The 13356-nt window shown below is 39.8% G+C and overlaps 2 protein-coding genes across 4 annotated transcripts in view; one reads left to right on the top strand and one right to left on the bottom strand.

Moving 5' to 3' along the window:
• IQGAP2 (IQ motif containing GTPase activating protein 2) overlaps positions 1 to 13356 on the bottom strand; it is a 291241-nt gene that overhangs the window by 76119 nt on the left and 201766 nt on the right. The window contains exon 14 of the mRNA XM_036849360.1: positions 773 to 863. Within this exon, the coding sequence (XP_036705255.1) occupies positions 773 to 863 (91 nt within the window). The remainder of the gene's footprint in view (positions 1 to 772; positions 864 to 13356) is intronic.
• On the top strand, positions 4582 to 11735 carry F2RL2 (coagulation factor II thrombin receptor like 2). 3 transcript variants are annotated; one of them, XM_036849361.1, is made up of 2 exons: positions 4582 to 4914; positions 9185 to 11735. In XM_036849361.1, exons 1-2 carry the CDS (start codon positions 4671 to 4673, stop codon positions 10255 to 10257), a joined length of 1317 nt encoding a protein of 438 aa, XP_036705256.1. In that variant the 5' UTR covers positions 4582 to 4670; the 3' UTR covers positions 10258 to 11735. The 3 variants fall into 3 exon arrangements, with proteins under 3 accessions (XP_036705256.1, XP_036705257.1, XP_036705258.1); XM_036849362.1 differs by lacking the exon at positions 4582 to 4914 and adding an exon at positions 6355 to 7030; XM_036849363.1 differs by lacking the exon at positions 4582 to 4914 and adding an exon at positions 7640 to 8310.

Here is a 13356-nt window from a genome sequence, read left to right as displayed (position 1 = left end):
TAGTAGACTCTCTGTCTATTTCACTTCTAGGAACACCATGATCAATTAGCAAATTCTACAGGTCTCTGTGAGTCACATTTTTCTAATTACTGCTTCGACTCAGCTGTCCATGATAATAACCACACCCACTTGTCTTTGGCTATTAAGTGCTGTCCCCTGGCCTCTGCCAGCCTGACCTACAGATTTTGGACTTGCCAGCCTCTCCACAATTGCATGAGGCTATTTCTTAAAATAAATCTCCCTCTTTCTTTCTATATATATATATATATATATATGTGTGTGTGTATAGGTAGGTAGATAGTACACATACTACATACTTTCCAGAGAAACAGAATATATATATATACGTAATTCTGTTTTTTCTAGAGAAAAAAAATATATGTTGCTCTGTTTTTTGAAAACCCTGACTACTGCAATGGAAGGCATTTAATAAGCAGAAACCGCCTAGTTTTCTAAGGATCAAGATAAAAAAGGACTTGATTACACTACAAATTTAAGAGTTGAGAAATTATTTTTTGCTTTCTGGATTTTGTTCAGCAACAATCTCAGATTTTGCTGGAGACAGTACCTAACCGCTAAAAACAGTACAACCGACCAATCTTATTTTTGTATAAATATGCATTCAAGAATTAAAATTGGTAAGAGAGTCCATATCTTTTCAGAAATTAAAAATGGTCTACTTTAAAAAAATTAGGAATTAAAATAAAAATTCAGGGGCATAACCAGACGCCAGCAAGGCAAGTTTGGCCAGCAGAAGGAGGTGAGGGCTTACATTGTTTTGCTTTGTCCATGTCCTTGTTGGCCTCATTGACCGCATGCTGTATCTCATCCAGCCAAAGAATTTTAGAAGCACTTTGAGGGTCCTGAGAATATGGTCACAGAATAAAAGAAAGAACAGTGAATGATGATGAAACAGAATTAATAACGTCTTTTTAGGAGCCACTTTATTAAAATCTCCACAAACTCTTACTTAGCAACTATCCAGCACAGCCACAAACTGTACAAGCTACTGATGAAACAGACTCCCAACTGGACCACTTGTCCCTTCTCCAAGGCCACCCCTTTAGTCCAGTCCCCCCTCATCTCTCACTGGACAGCTGCTTCGATCTCCTACTTGCTTTCATTGTTTCCAAGTTTGCCTTTCACCACAGTGGTCCCCTACAGAGAACCAGATGATCTCTCCAAAAGGGACGGATCATCACGCCACTCCTCTACTTAAACTCCTTTAGAAGGTTTTGCCCAGCAGTTTGAAGGAAACAACACTCCCTTCCCATGAACTGTGGGGATCTGATGATCTGGCCCTGCCGACCCCTCTGGCTTTACCTCACTCTTCTCTACTCACTGTTTCAGACTTTCACACCAGCCTCCTTCAGATCACATCATTCTACCCCAGCTGCACGACTGTTGGTTTTGTCTTATCATTCAGGCCTTAATTCAAATGGCACCTCTTCCAAAAAAGCCTTCTCTGGCTACCTTAGTCAATCAAATACTCTCTCCCCCAATCACTCAGTAACTGTGGTTTCCAAGGTGGCCCAGGGTGCCATGGAATACTTTCAATTTGTGGGAAACAATGATACTTGAATTTTATCAGACACAGGGACAAATATAAGAACAAAAATATCCAAAGAGAAACATGGTGATGGGCTTCAAGGAGCTAACAGTTTAGCAGGAGAGACAGATGCATCAAAAAATTATAATTATTGGATAAACAACAAGGTCCTACTGTATAGCACAGGGAACTATATTCAATATCCTGTAATAAACCATAATGGAAAAGAAAAAATACATAATTATAATACAATGTGATCAGAGCAATATTACCTGTAGATACACAATCTAGAAATAGCCAAGAAGAGATTAATTTATATTAGGAGTGATGAGTTGCAGGGGGAGAAAAGACCAAGTAGTTAAGGATAGCTTCAGAAAGGAAGTGGTAGCAGCAATAAAAAGGTATTGAGTTATCTTTACTAGTTTTTACTTTTGGGTTGATTCTGATGATCTTACTCCAAATGTGGTGCTGATACAATGTAATTAAATAGGACTTTCAGACAGCAACTGCGTTTCATATAAACTTGTCTAAGATTACAAGTAAATTTTGTTAGCAGTAGAAATTAAATATTTTCAGAGAAGATGAGGCATTTCATTTTAAAAAGTGGGAGCATTAGCCTATTTGTAGGAGTAAGTGTCATGTACTAGAGCCGGAAGCAAGACCGTGAATGAAGAGAAGGTAGGTCACTGGACCCATGGAGAACCAGCTCCATCATTTAGGACTCAAGAAGGATGGGGGGCAGGAAGGAGAAATAACATTCACCAGCTTCTTCAGCAGGCTTCGACCCCATTTCCCGCAGAGGCTAAGAGGAGATGATGTATGTGGAAAGGGCTCTGAAAATGAGACAAAATATCTGCTATTTCATCCTGTAACCTCCAGACTAATGAAGACCATTGAGGAAGGCTTGGTTCCTGCTTCCACAATCACCTTTAGCTAGATCTGCCACATGGGAACCATCAGCTAATAAGAGTTTCCATTTTTTGGGAGAATGGATGTGGAAGGTTCAAGCAGGAAGCAAAATGGGAAGTTGAAAACTAGAAGAGGAATGAAGAGACGGGAATAGAAAGTATTTTTTTCTCTGCTTCTAAGCCAAAGAGAACCCAACCACTCCCCAAGGTATAGCCTAAAAACTAAGCTCCACACAAGTTCATTTCTGTCTTTCTCAGGTTGTTTTTGAAGGGTATTTACCAAATTCCTTCATAACTTATCAGTGTAGAAGATGTACCATACAAACTTTTACCCAGATGCGAAGGAAGTTACAATCCCACTTCAAAGCTGAAAGTATGAGTTTTGTAAACTAAACCCAAGAGAGACTTTGCAAATCAAAAGAATTTAAGTCAACAGTTTAAATCATGACCCACTGACGTAAAGGTTGCTAGAATTAAATGTAAAACCAAGAGTAAAAACTGAATCCTACCAGTGTAAGGTCTCCCTTACAACTGCTCACAAGAAGACTGGAAATAGGACATTTACAGGATGGCCGTGACTCTACCTCCAGCTAAACATCCAGGTTCAACATATGGGTTACAGACTATTTAAGTCAACAGAAAGTAGGCCATCTGAAAATCAAGTAATAAATTCCTGAATTTAGATGACTCCTAGAAAATTTTAAATAAAAAAGTAACTTCTCTTCAATATTTTGTGGTTTTTGGTTATTTCTGCAATAAAATAGCATTCTATCTCAGTTTGTGCTACCATGTATTATTTGGTTGAAGTATTAAACACGGATTTTTGATTGTAAAATTCTTGGTGTGATAACATTCAACCAAGATGTGAAAAGTTTACACAGATCCATTTCCTCCCACCTTATTCCTTAACCTTAAATCTTGTGAAACTTGCATTTTCTGATTCTTGCTGCATTTTTTTTTTTAAAGGAATTCCTTTTATTTATTTTTTTATTATTTATTTATTTATTTTTGGCTGTGTTGGGTCTTCGTTTCTGTGCAAGGGCTTTCTCTAGTTGCGGCAAGCGGGGGCCACTCTTCATGGTGGTGCACGGGCCTCTCACTGTCGCGGCCTCTCTTGTTGCGGAGCACAAGCTCCAGACGTGCAGGCTCAGTAGTTGTGGCTCACGGGCCTAGTTGCTCCGCGGCATGTGGGATCTTCCCAGACCAGGGCTTGAACCCGTGTCCCCTGCAATGGCGGGCAGATTCTCAACCACTGCGCCACTAGGGAAGCCCCTTGCTGCATTTTTATAGTCAACAGGCTATTGGGTTGTCTGGCTTAGCATTTAAGTTTTCTTAATTATAGGAAAATTTGTTATAATGCAGTTGTTTTTTTTTTTACTACATATTAAATTATATCCTGCAGAATATAACTACACATACAAGCTTACATGTTAAACAACTATGTGAACGTGTTTAACATTACTGAGTTGAACACTTCGTAAGTGTTAAGATGGTAAATTTTATGTTACGTACATTTTACCACAGTTAAGAAAAAAAAAGCTTACTGTAAACCTGCTCACCAATACCCATGGGATAAAGGCAGTCCTCTGTGTTTTAATGTTGTATTACGATTTTAGTTTAATCAAACAGTGTTTTTGGGCGGGGGTTCCTAGTTATCTGACCCTATTGAATTATTGAATGGCTTAGAATATGTTTAGCTGTGGCAAAACAAAACACAATGAAACCAAGTTTTGGCCAAGCATTGATGACAAATTCAGACTAATGTGACACTGAAGGAGAATTTTCAAAGTAATCAAGAGCTTAAAACAATCTTAACTTCTTAAAAAAAAGTTTGCTTTCCATGATTCATTTAGTTTACAATTACATAATGAGTTTAAGAATTAAGATTTAAAATAGCTCGAAGGATAAAGGAAAGGATAATTTCTGACAGCTCAATTACTAAGTAGAAATGACACTCTAGAACTTCATTTTTAAACTGGGTAAAAATGAGATATGGAACAGATTCAAATCTAACTGCTGCTCAGCATCTGTTTCCAGCTTACTTCTGTCAAGGACTGTTCTTAATGGCATTCATTCAATGCACATAAATTCACTGGGTGGGAATTACAGCTTCTTTCCAGAATGGACTATGAAGGGTAGGGAGGAGTTAGTGACTTTCTCCGGGGATAACGTAACATGCTCAGAGGCTCAGGCTGAGTCATGCACACTGAAACATGAGTGCTGTCACACCCTTTCCCTGCAGAGGACCCTGGCAAGCTTCCTGTCTGCAGAGCACAAGAGAACACGCTTCTACAGAGAGAACCAGGTTTCCAATTGGTGCCAACACATGGAACCAAAGTGAAACCATACTCCCTAATTTTAAACATTTGAGAAACGGGGCTCAGATCATCAAGATGAAAGCTGTCATCTTTGTAGCTGTTGGAACACTGCTTCTGTCACCTGCTTCCTGTCAAAGTGGTAAGCTCTTTTCTTATGGGGTAGAGTGGGAAGGCTGGTTCGTGTCCCAAGAGTCAACTGAATCTAATCTCTTTTACATTTCACACAAATTGCACTGCCAAAGGCAGAGTTTGATCTTAGTTATTAAAAGGTGGAATCATGGATGTGAAGAGATATAGTCTGTTCACTATTCCAATCTTGTCAAAGACTAAGTGTTCTCTGCTGATATTTAAAATTTTGTGGCATAGTCAAGATGTTAGATCTCTACAATTAAGTCAAGAATCAGTTTTCTTTAAAAGTTTTTGATTTTCTAAGAATTTCCTCTGATTTGGCAAAGATAACATTTTTTTAAGAGATTTAAAAAATCCTATGTTTATACCTCCTGGTGAGCCACAAATGGGGGAAACGAGAATACTCCCTGATAGATGGAGTGGTCTGCGTTCAGTAATCAGTTATGCTAATGAATTTGTGCTTCCCAAAAGAAATATGTGTTTCCTATTTCACTCAATACAATGTTAGCCTGTAACCTCCTGCTTGCTCTAAAAGTAATCAATTTGGGATAGGGGTATCCACAACCCCCTTACTGTTGGGGTCCTACCCCAGCCAACATTTTAGGAACAGGAGGGCTGAAGGGAAGAAATGACAATGCGGGGGGGGGGGGGCGGAATAAAAATTTAAAAAACCAAGGCTCTATAAAGGAATGCTGCTTACACTGATAGTTGGAATGACTAAGGTGGCTGAAGGACAGCGCTGAGAGAACCAGCAGAGAGCAGTAGCTTGTGTGAGATTTACAGATGACTGAGTGCTCTTTCCGGGAGTGGATGAACCAAAATGAAGCAGAAGAGCAAAAGAAAAGGGGTTTGGGGAGGTGGTTCCTTCAAGGTGCTGGTGGGGTTTGGTGGACGTGAAAAGGGGGGAATTTAAATTAAAAAGTAATGGGATAGCGGGGGAGTGGGGGAGATCAATTAGGAGTTTGGGATTAACATATACACACTCCTATATATGATATAGGTAAACAACAAGGACCTACTGTATAGCATGAGGAACTATACTCAGCATCTTATAACAAACTATAATGGAAAAGAATCTGAAAGAGAATATATATAAAATATATATTTTATGTATATAAAACAATCACTTCGCTGTACACTTAAAACTAACACAACACTGTAAATTAACTATACTTCAGTTTAAAAAATTATTTTTAAGAAAAGGTGACAAAGTGAAAGGCAGTGAATTTGCTTTCGTCAGTAGGGGTTGGGGAGAAATGTGAAGGAAGACCCCGTTATTTAGTGGCTGAAGTCTGTTCCCTTTGGGGATCAGTCCCTCTCCAAGGCCTTTTCTCAGGTTGAAAAACATTTCAGAAACATCATGCCAAATAAACCTGCATAAAAAACTCAAATAAATGACAAAATATATATGTAATTTAACAAGTACTATTTCTTAAGGAAAACTAGGCCCTAAGGAATAAAAGAGCCAGAATTCTCATGGAAATGGAATCAAGGCTTGTTCACAGAGTCACTGTTTAGCATGTTTTCAGGCATGATGTCTTGCTCAATCGCTGGAATTTTCTGAACAGTGACAAACACTATGGTTTCAACAGCTCTCTTATCAGATCCTGAAGGGACATAACTCGTATAGCATGTTTTTCAGCCCACATTTTTCAGCTTTGTGCCTGTCTGGAAAGGCACTTCTCTGTGGGTGATGTCAGATGCAAGGATTTTCCAAAATGCCAAAGTGCGCAGCAGGATTTGAGTGGCTGTACTCGAGTATCACACAACATGCCTTCTAAGTTCACATCTACACACTGGCACAGAAGAATGCCACTTCCTCGATTTCTCTCTCCTTTTCTCTAATCTTTCTTCCCTTAAGGACACCTGACCACCCCCTCATCCTTGCTTGTTCAGCGACACTCTCCCTCTGCGTTACACCCCAGATTCAGTTTGTGCACTCTCCAGGTTCTGAGGGAGGCTTCAATTTCACCCGGGAGTGAACTGGTAGAGATGAAAGCAGGAAGAGAAACTGGCTTTGAATGAGAGCCAGGTTACTAAATACTAACCTCAAGGATTCAACATGCAGGAATTCAGAGCTCGTGTGAAAAGAGGTAACTGGCAGAGCAATGGCATTTTAAATCGATGTAAGTATTAGGTTTATATTCAGCATAAAATCTCATCTTAAGGTAATATTAGAAATGTGAGAGAATCTACTTTCTCTACATGTCAAGGATTAACTTACGGAAAATTACACAGTGAAAAGCAGGTCTGAGTGTTAAGGTTTATTTTGTCTTTGAAATTGCTCTTTCATGAATTACGATTATTAGTATCAACATGCCAGCCAGTAACAGCCAAATATTTATAGTATGTAATTTGTTTCTATCCTCTTTCTTTTTTCTCATTTCCAACTTCTGGAATCATTTTATCAATTTCCTCTTCTGATTTTTCTTCCTTTGTCTCCTTTCCCCTTAAAATCTGGCATTTCCCCTCAAGTCTGCCTTTGGGTTCTTTCTTTTCACATCTCTCCCTAGGGCATTCAAGCACTAAATCAAAGTATGGTCTCCACGCAGACTAAAAAAACCCATAACTCTCATTTGGGCTCCTGAGATTTTGGACTCCACATTTAAGTCTTCTAACCTGTCATGGGACATTTTACATTCTAATATTGCACCAGCAATTCAAACTCAGGAATACTCAAAACTAAGATCTTAGCTTCTCCCTGTGTTGCACCCTCAGTTCCCTGACCCGTCCCATGTTCCACCCATCTCTCCTCCAAGACATCCAGAATACAAACCTCCCAGTCACTTCTGCTTCCTGCTTCTCCTGCACCGTTTCCAGAGCCAGTCAGAGCCAAGTCCCGCTGAGCCTCTGTTATAGAGTCTCACGTGTTCATCTTTACCTCTCCAATGCCATTGCTCTAGCTCTGTAACCCACCAACTTGAGTTTAAAATGACTACAGTAGCCTCCAAATCAGACCCCCTTGCCTCTAATTTCTTACCTTTTTAGCCTATTCTCTATGCTGTCATCAAAGTCATCTTAAACACAAATCAAATCATGATTATATTAGTTTCCTATTGCTGCTGTAACAAATTTCCACTACCTTAGTGGCTTAAAACACAGATTTTTTGTATTTCTGAAGGTCACAGGTCCTAAAATCGAGGTGTCAGCAAGGAGGTTCCAGGGGAGAATCTGTTTTCTTGCGCTGGTCAGCCTCTAGAAGCATGTGCATTCTTTGGCTCGTGGCTCCTTCTTCGACCTTCAAAGCCGGCAGCATAGCATTTTCCAGTATCTCCAACTTTGACCCTTTTCCTCCTCCTGTTATAAGGAGTCTTATGATTACATTTGGCCCACTGACCAATCCAGGATACTCATTCCATCTCAAGACCCTGAAGCACATCTGCAAAAGGCCCTTTTGCCATAGAAGGTAACATATTTACAGGTTCTAGGCATTAGCAGATGGAAACTTTGGGGAGCCATCATGCTGCCTACCTCAACGGCCATTCCTCTGTTCATCATTTTGTCTGTGTACAACTCCAGCATCTGTGAATGCGCACATGATTTCTTAGTACAGTTTACAGGCCCTTCAGAGACTTGGCTGTAACCTACTCTTTCAAATTCATCTCTCAGATGCACCTTATTTGCATATGACTGTGTTTTTGTGCATCTTCTCCATTAGTCTGAGAGTTGAAGACAGGGATGGCGTTGATTTAAAACTGGGTATCACTGGCATATAAACATGCAATAAACATTTGCTGAATCAACTCATCTGATATTTCCAGATCCCATGTCAGCCTACACAACGCCTTTGCCCATTCATCACCTACCAGAATCTTATTCTTCTATTAAATTCCACCTCTTTATGAACCTTGCTCATCTTCGCTCATGTTCATCTTTTCCTTGACACTTTGCTCAAACATCTAAATCTACTGACTCTCGTCTGAAGAGTGTATAATCTATACAGTCTATACAGTTTATAACCAATATGATGTTAGCCTATAATGGTCTGAGGTGCTATTTTTGTTTCCTCTTATAGTATCAATATTACAAACTCCTTACATACAAGGAGTTGTCATCTAGGTTGGGTTCCTGCATGGGTTAGCATGCTGCCGGGGCATATGATATACACTAAATGCATTCCTGTTAACTACCTGATCTATAATGATTTTTTAAAATAAAAATGACCCTAAATTCTACCATTACAGAAATTATGTAGCATGAGACATCTAGTTTTATTGTCTCCTGAACCACAGATATGACTCAGCAACAAATCATATGTTAATATTTCTTTTCAATTACAGGCATGGAAGGTGATACAGACAACTTGGCAAAGCCAACCTTACCCATTAAGACCTTCCGTGGAGCTCCCCCGAATTCTTTTGAAGAGTTCCCCCTTTCTGCCATAGAAGGCTGGACAGGAACCACCACAACTGTAAAAATTAAGTGCCCTGAAGAAAGTGTTTCAAATCTCCATGTGAATAATGCTACCATGAGGTACCTGAGCAGCTCTTTAAGTACCAGACTGATACCTGCCATCTACATCCTGGTGTTTGTAGTAGGTGTGCCAGCCAACGTGGTGACCCTGTGGATGCTCTTCTTCAGGACCAGATCCATCCGTATGAACATCTTCTACGCCAACCTGGCCATTGCAGACTTTCTTTTTTGCGTTACACTGCCCTTTAGAATAGCATACCATCTCAATGGGAACAACTGGGTATTTGGAGAGGTCATGTGCCGGGCCACCACAGTCATCTTCTACGGCAACATGTACTGTTCCATTCTGCTCCTCGCCTGCATCAGTATCAACCGCTACCTGGCCATTGTCCATCCTTTCACTTACCGGGGGCTGCCCAAGCGCACCTATGCCTTGCTAACGTGTGGATTGGTGTGGACAACGGTTTTCTTATATATGCTGCCATTTTTCATTCTGAAGCAGGAGTACTATCTTGTCCAGCAGGACATCACCACCTGCCATGATGTCCACAACACATGCGAGTCCTCGTCTCCCTTCCAACTCTACTACTTCATCTCCTTGGCATTCTTTGGATTCTTAATTCCATTTCTGGTCATCATCTACTGCTACACAGCCATCATTTGGACGCTTAATGCAAAAGATCGTAGGTGGTTGTGGTATGTTAAGGCGAGTCTCCTCATTCTTGTGATTTTTACCATTTGCTTTGCTCCAAGCAACATCATACTCATTATTCACCACGCAAACTACTACTACAACAACGCCGATGGCTTATACTTCATCTATCTCATAGCTTTGTGCCTTGGTAGCTTGAATAGTTGCCTAGATCCATTCCTTTATTTTCTCATGTCAAAAATCACAGATCACTCCACGGCTTACCTTACAATGGTGAAATCATCTTAGAGAACAAGGAAAGCTATGTGTGAAAACATACACTCTTGGGATAACATATGTATACTGCAAGGACCTCTATTCTCTAGCTCCATTTGTGAGCCCTAAGAAATGGTATTTCAAAATAAAACATTACATAAACAGTAACTTAAAAAAAACCCTATCAGTATTTTAAGAATGAAAATTCAGGAGAAAAAGGTATCTCTATCTGCCTGACTGGTACTTCAAGTTCTTTAAATCTCCATCTTCCCTACTTCTAAGAGGTTTCTATTCTAGATGATCTGGAGGAGGAGGATGGAACGGGAGGCAAGGGTGCAGCATTGGGGGAGCTAAGATCTCAGTTTTAGTGTCTGGGGTCATTTGTAATTCTTCTGCCTCCCTCAGTTCTCATGCTGGTCGCTGCCTCATCAGCTGATTCTATGTGTGTAATGTCTCTCAGTAGGGTCCGTTATCCTAGCCCCACCTTTGCTTTCTAACCGTTCGTCACTGCCAGCCTATCCTCCACTTCTCAGGCCACTGCCAGATTAATCATCCTCAAATACCAGTTTGAATACATCACTCAAAACCCCCAGTTCAGAAACCTCCATTGACCATTCACTGCTTTGGAATTATAAATCTTTAGCTTAGCATTCAGGCTAACACTAACTTTATTTCCCAAAAAACCTGGCATGTGATCTAGGCACCTGCTGAGCTTCTTGCTTTGCTGTGATCTAGACTTCTCCTCACTTTGCCCCTGCCACTAACCGGGAAGCTATTTCTAATATGTTTGCCTTAATTCTTCCCAACACTCAAAGTCCTCAAAGGACCATTCTTCCCTGACTCTCTAGCCAGAGTTCATTTTTCTCACCTGAACCTTCAAAGCATTTTTTGGTATTTTTATTATGGCATTTATATAGGGCTCATTTATATACAAATATTAATTCCATAAGCACTTATTAAGCACCATGTGTAGTAGAGAAGGGGCCTGTCCTCTTCCTTAAGCTTCTTGTAGCAATGCCAGGCCCAAGTCTTCCCAGGGTCTGTGGAGACAGGCTCCATGCTTTGCACATCATGTGGCTGAATGAATGAAAGAATAAAATCCCAAAGCATCTAAACAGCATGAAAGCCAATTAAATTCATACTGAAAAGGCAAAGTATTCCGTATGACATGGCACATTATTTTTGGTTGGCTATATTAAAAAAAAAAAAAAGAAAGAAAGAAAGCTAAGGATATATTCATGAGGTCATTTATAAATTTAAAATAATGACTCCATTATTTTTGTCCTTATACCTAGTTTTTAATGGGGAAATGATATTTTGTTATAAATGCCCAGTACATTCCTGTAGGGAAGTGACTATATTTCCCTTAGTTTAGAGATTAGACAGAAGGTGGAATATCAGTGGTTAAGGGCATGAAGGACTGTGAGATGAATTTTCAAGTCTGTAGGAATGTGCATTGACCATATACTTTGTAGTGCCTATCAAAACAATAAAAAAACATTTTAAATGCCTATTTTTGAGTGTGCAGAGTTTCCTATTTCATTGGACTCAGATTAAAAAAATGCAAAAATGCACATGAAGGCCATTTACAGTATCTGTGTGGTTATGTGAAGAGTAAAAATAAACACTAAAGCAAAGCAAGAAAAACTAATCAAGTAAGTTTCAAGATGCCCAAAACTTCAATGGAAGAAACTGGTTTCTGCAAACAAAGTCATAAACTGTAACACAGTTTTACCTACAGAAAAAATACGACACTATTCACCTGTTAAAAGCACACTTAATTTTTATGCAGTAAATATGCATGCAGGAAAAGAGAACTTTGGGGGTGTATAATTCATATACCTTCCAAAATTCTAAAGCAAAGCCTTCAATTTAAAAATAGCTCACATGTAGAGAATGGACTTGAGAACACGGGGATGGGGAAGGGTAAGCTGGGACGAAGTGAGAGAGTGGCACGGACATATATACACTACCAAGTGTAAAATAGATAGCTAGTGGGAAGCAGCCACATAGCACAGGGAGATCAGCTCGGTGCTTTGTGACCACCTAGAGGGGTGGGATAGGGAGGGTGGGAGGGAGACGCAAGAGGGAGGAGATATGGGGATATATGTATATGTATAGCTGATTCACTTTGTTATAAAGCAGAAACTAACACACCATTGTAAAGCAATTATACTCCAAAAAAGATGTTAAAAAAATAAAAAAATTAAAAAACAAAAAATAGCTGACAATTCACTGCCTCTAGTGAATACACCTAGAAAGTGTGCTCTCTGTTAAGTGTATGCAAACATGCCCACTACTCAGCCTTTCCTCTCAAGAGATGGAAGGAATTTGGTGCCTACACAAGGTTATACTTAAAAGACTGTTAACGAGGACCAAGAATTCTCACCAACTTACACCACTGTCCTCAATCTTGGATAAAACTGAGCATTCTATTAAGATGTTATCCATCGTGACTTTTAATGGCTGTATACTTTGGCACAAGCTTTACTTTATATTGACAATACCAATAATGTAATTTTCTTCTATTATTTTCCAAGGCTAGACCTTTGGAAAGCAAAGCACAGAAACAGCCCCATAAAAACAACTGAAAATTTCCAGGTATCAGAACAGCAGAGGTTAAAAAGCAAATAGAGACCCCACCAAATAACAGAATCAGATTTTTTTCCATGGAAAGAGAATGGGCTGAGAAAACAAAGTTTCAAAATTAACGGGCAGAGAAAGAGAATCTGTGTTTAAAATCGGCAACTTAACCAAACCAGACTCATTGCTTACTGCAATGTTTTTAATCCCTTAATTATTGTCAGTGTAGTTCACGCTCCTAATTTTATAGGCCAAAAGTGGTTTAATGCCTGAGCTCTAACTCAGATCCCTAGGCTCATATTCCCTGCTCTAATTACACTATTAAAGAACTGCTTTCACACTTAGGAAGGATGCCCAACAGACAGGAGGCACAGCATGGACACCAGCAAGGCTTCTGAGTGCCCTGGAGAGGTGCTGTGGAATTCCATCTTCACCTAGAGCCCTTAGATTGGGACGCTCAGGAGGGGACCTCCACTGCTCGCCTATAAAAGGTCTGTGGAGTTAGTTTCACCTTAACGACAAACACCCATGTGGCTGTTGGCAGAGAGA

This window comes from Balaenoptera musculus, chromosome 3 (assembly GCF_009873245.2).
Source record: "Balaenoptera musculus isolate JJ_BM4_2016_0621 chromosome 3, mBalMus1.pri.v3, whole genome shotgun sequence".
In the NCBI taxonomy this organism is placed as follows: Eukaryota; Metazoa; Chordata; class Mammalia; order Artiodactyla; family Balaenopteridae; genus Balaenoptera; species Balaenoptera musculus.
The sequence above is the reverse complement of the archived record's forward strand: the minus strand, read 5'-3'. Positions and strand labels throughout refer to the sequence as shown.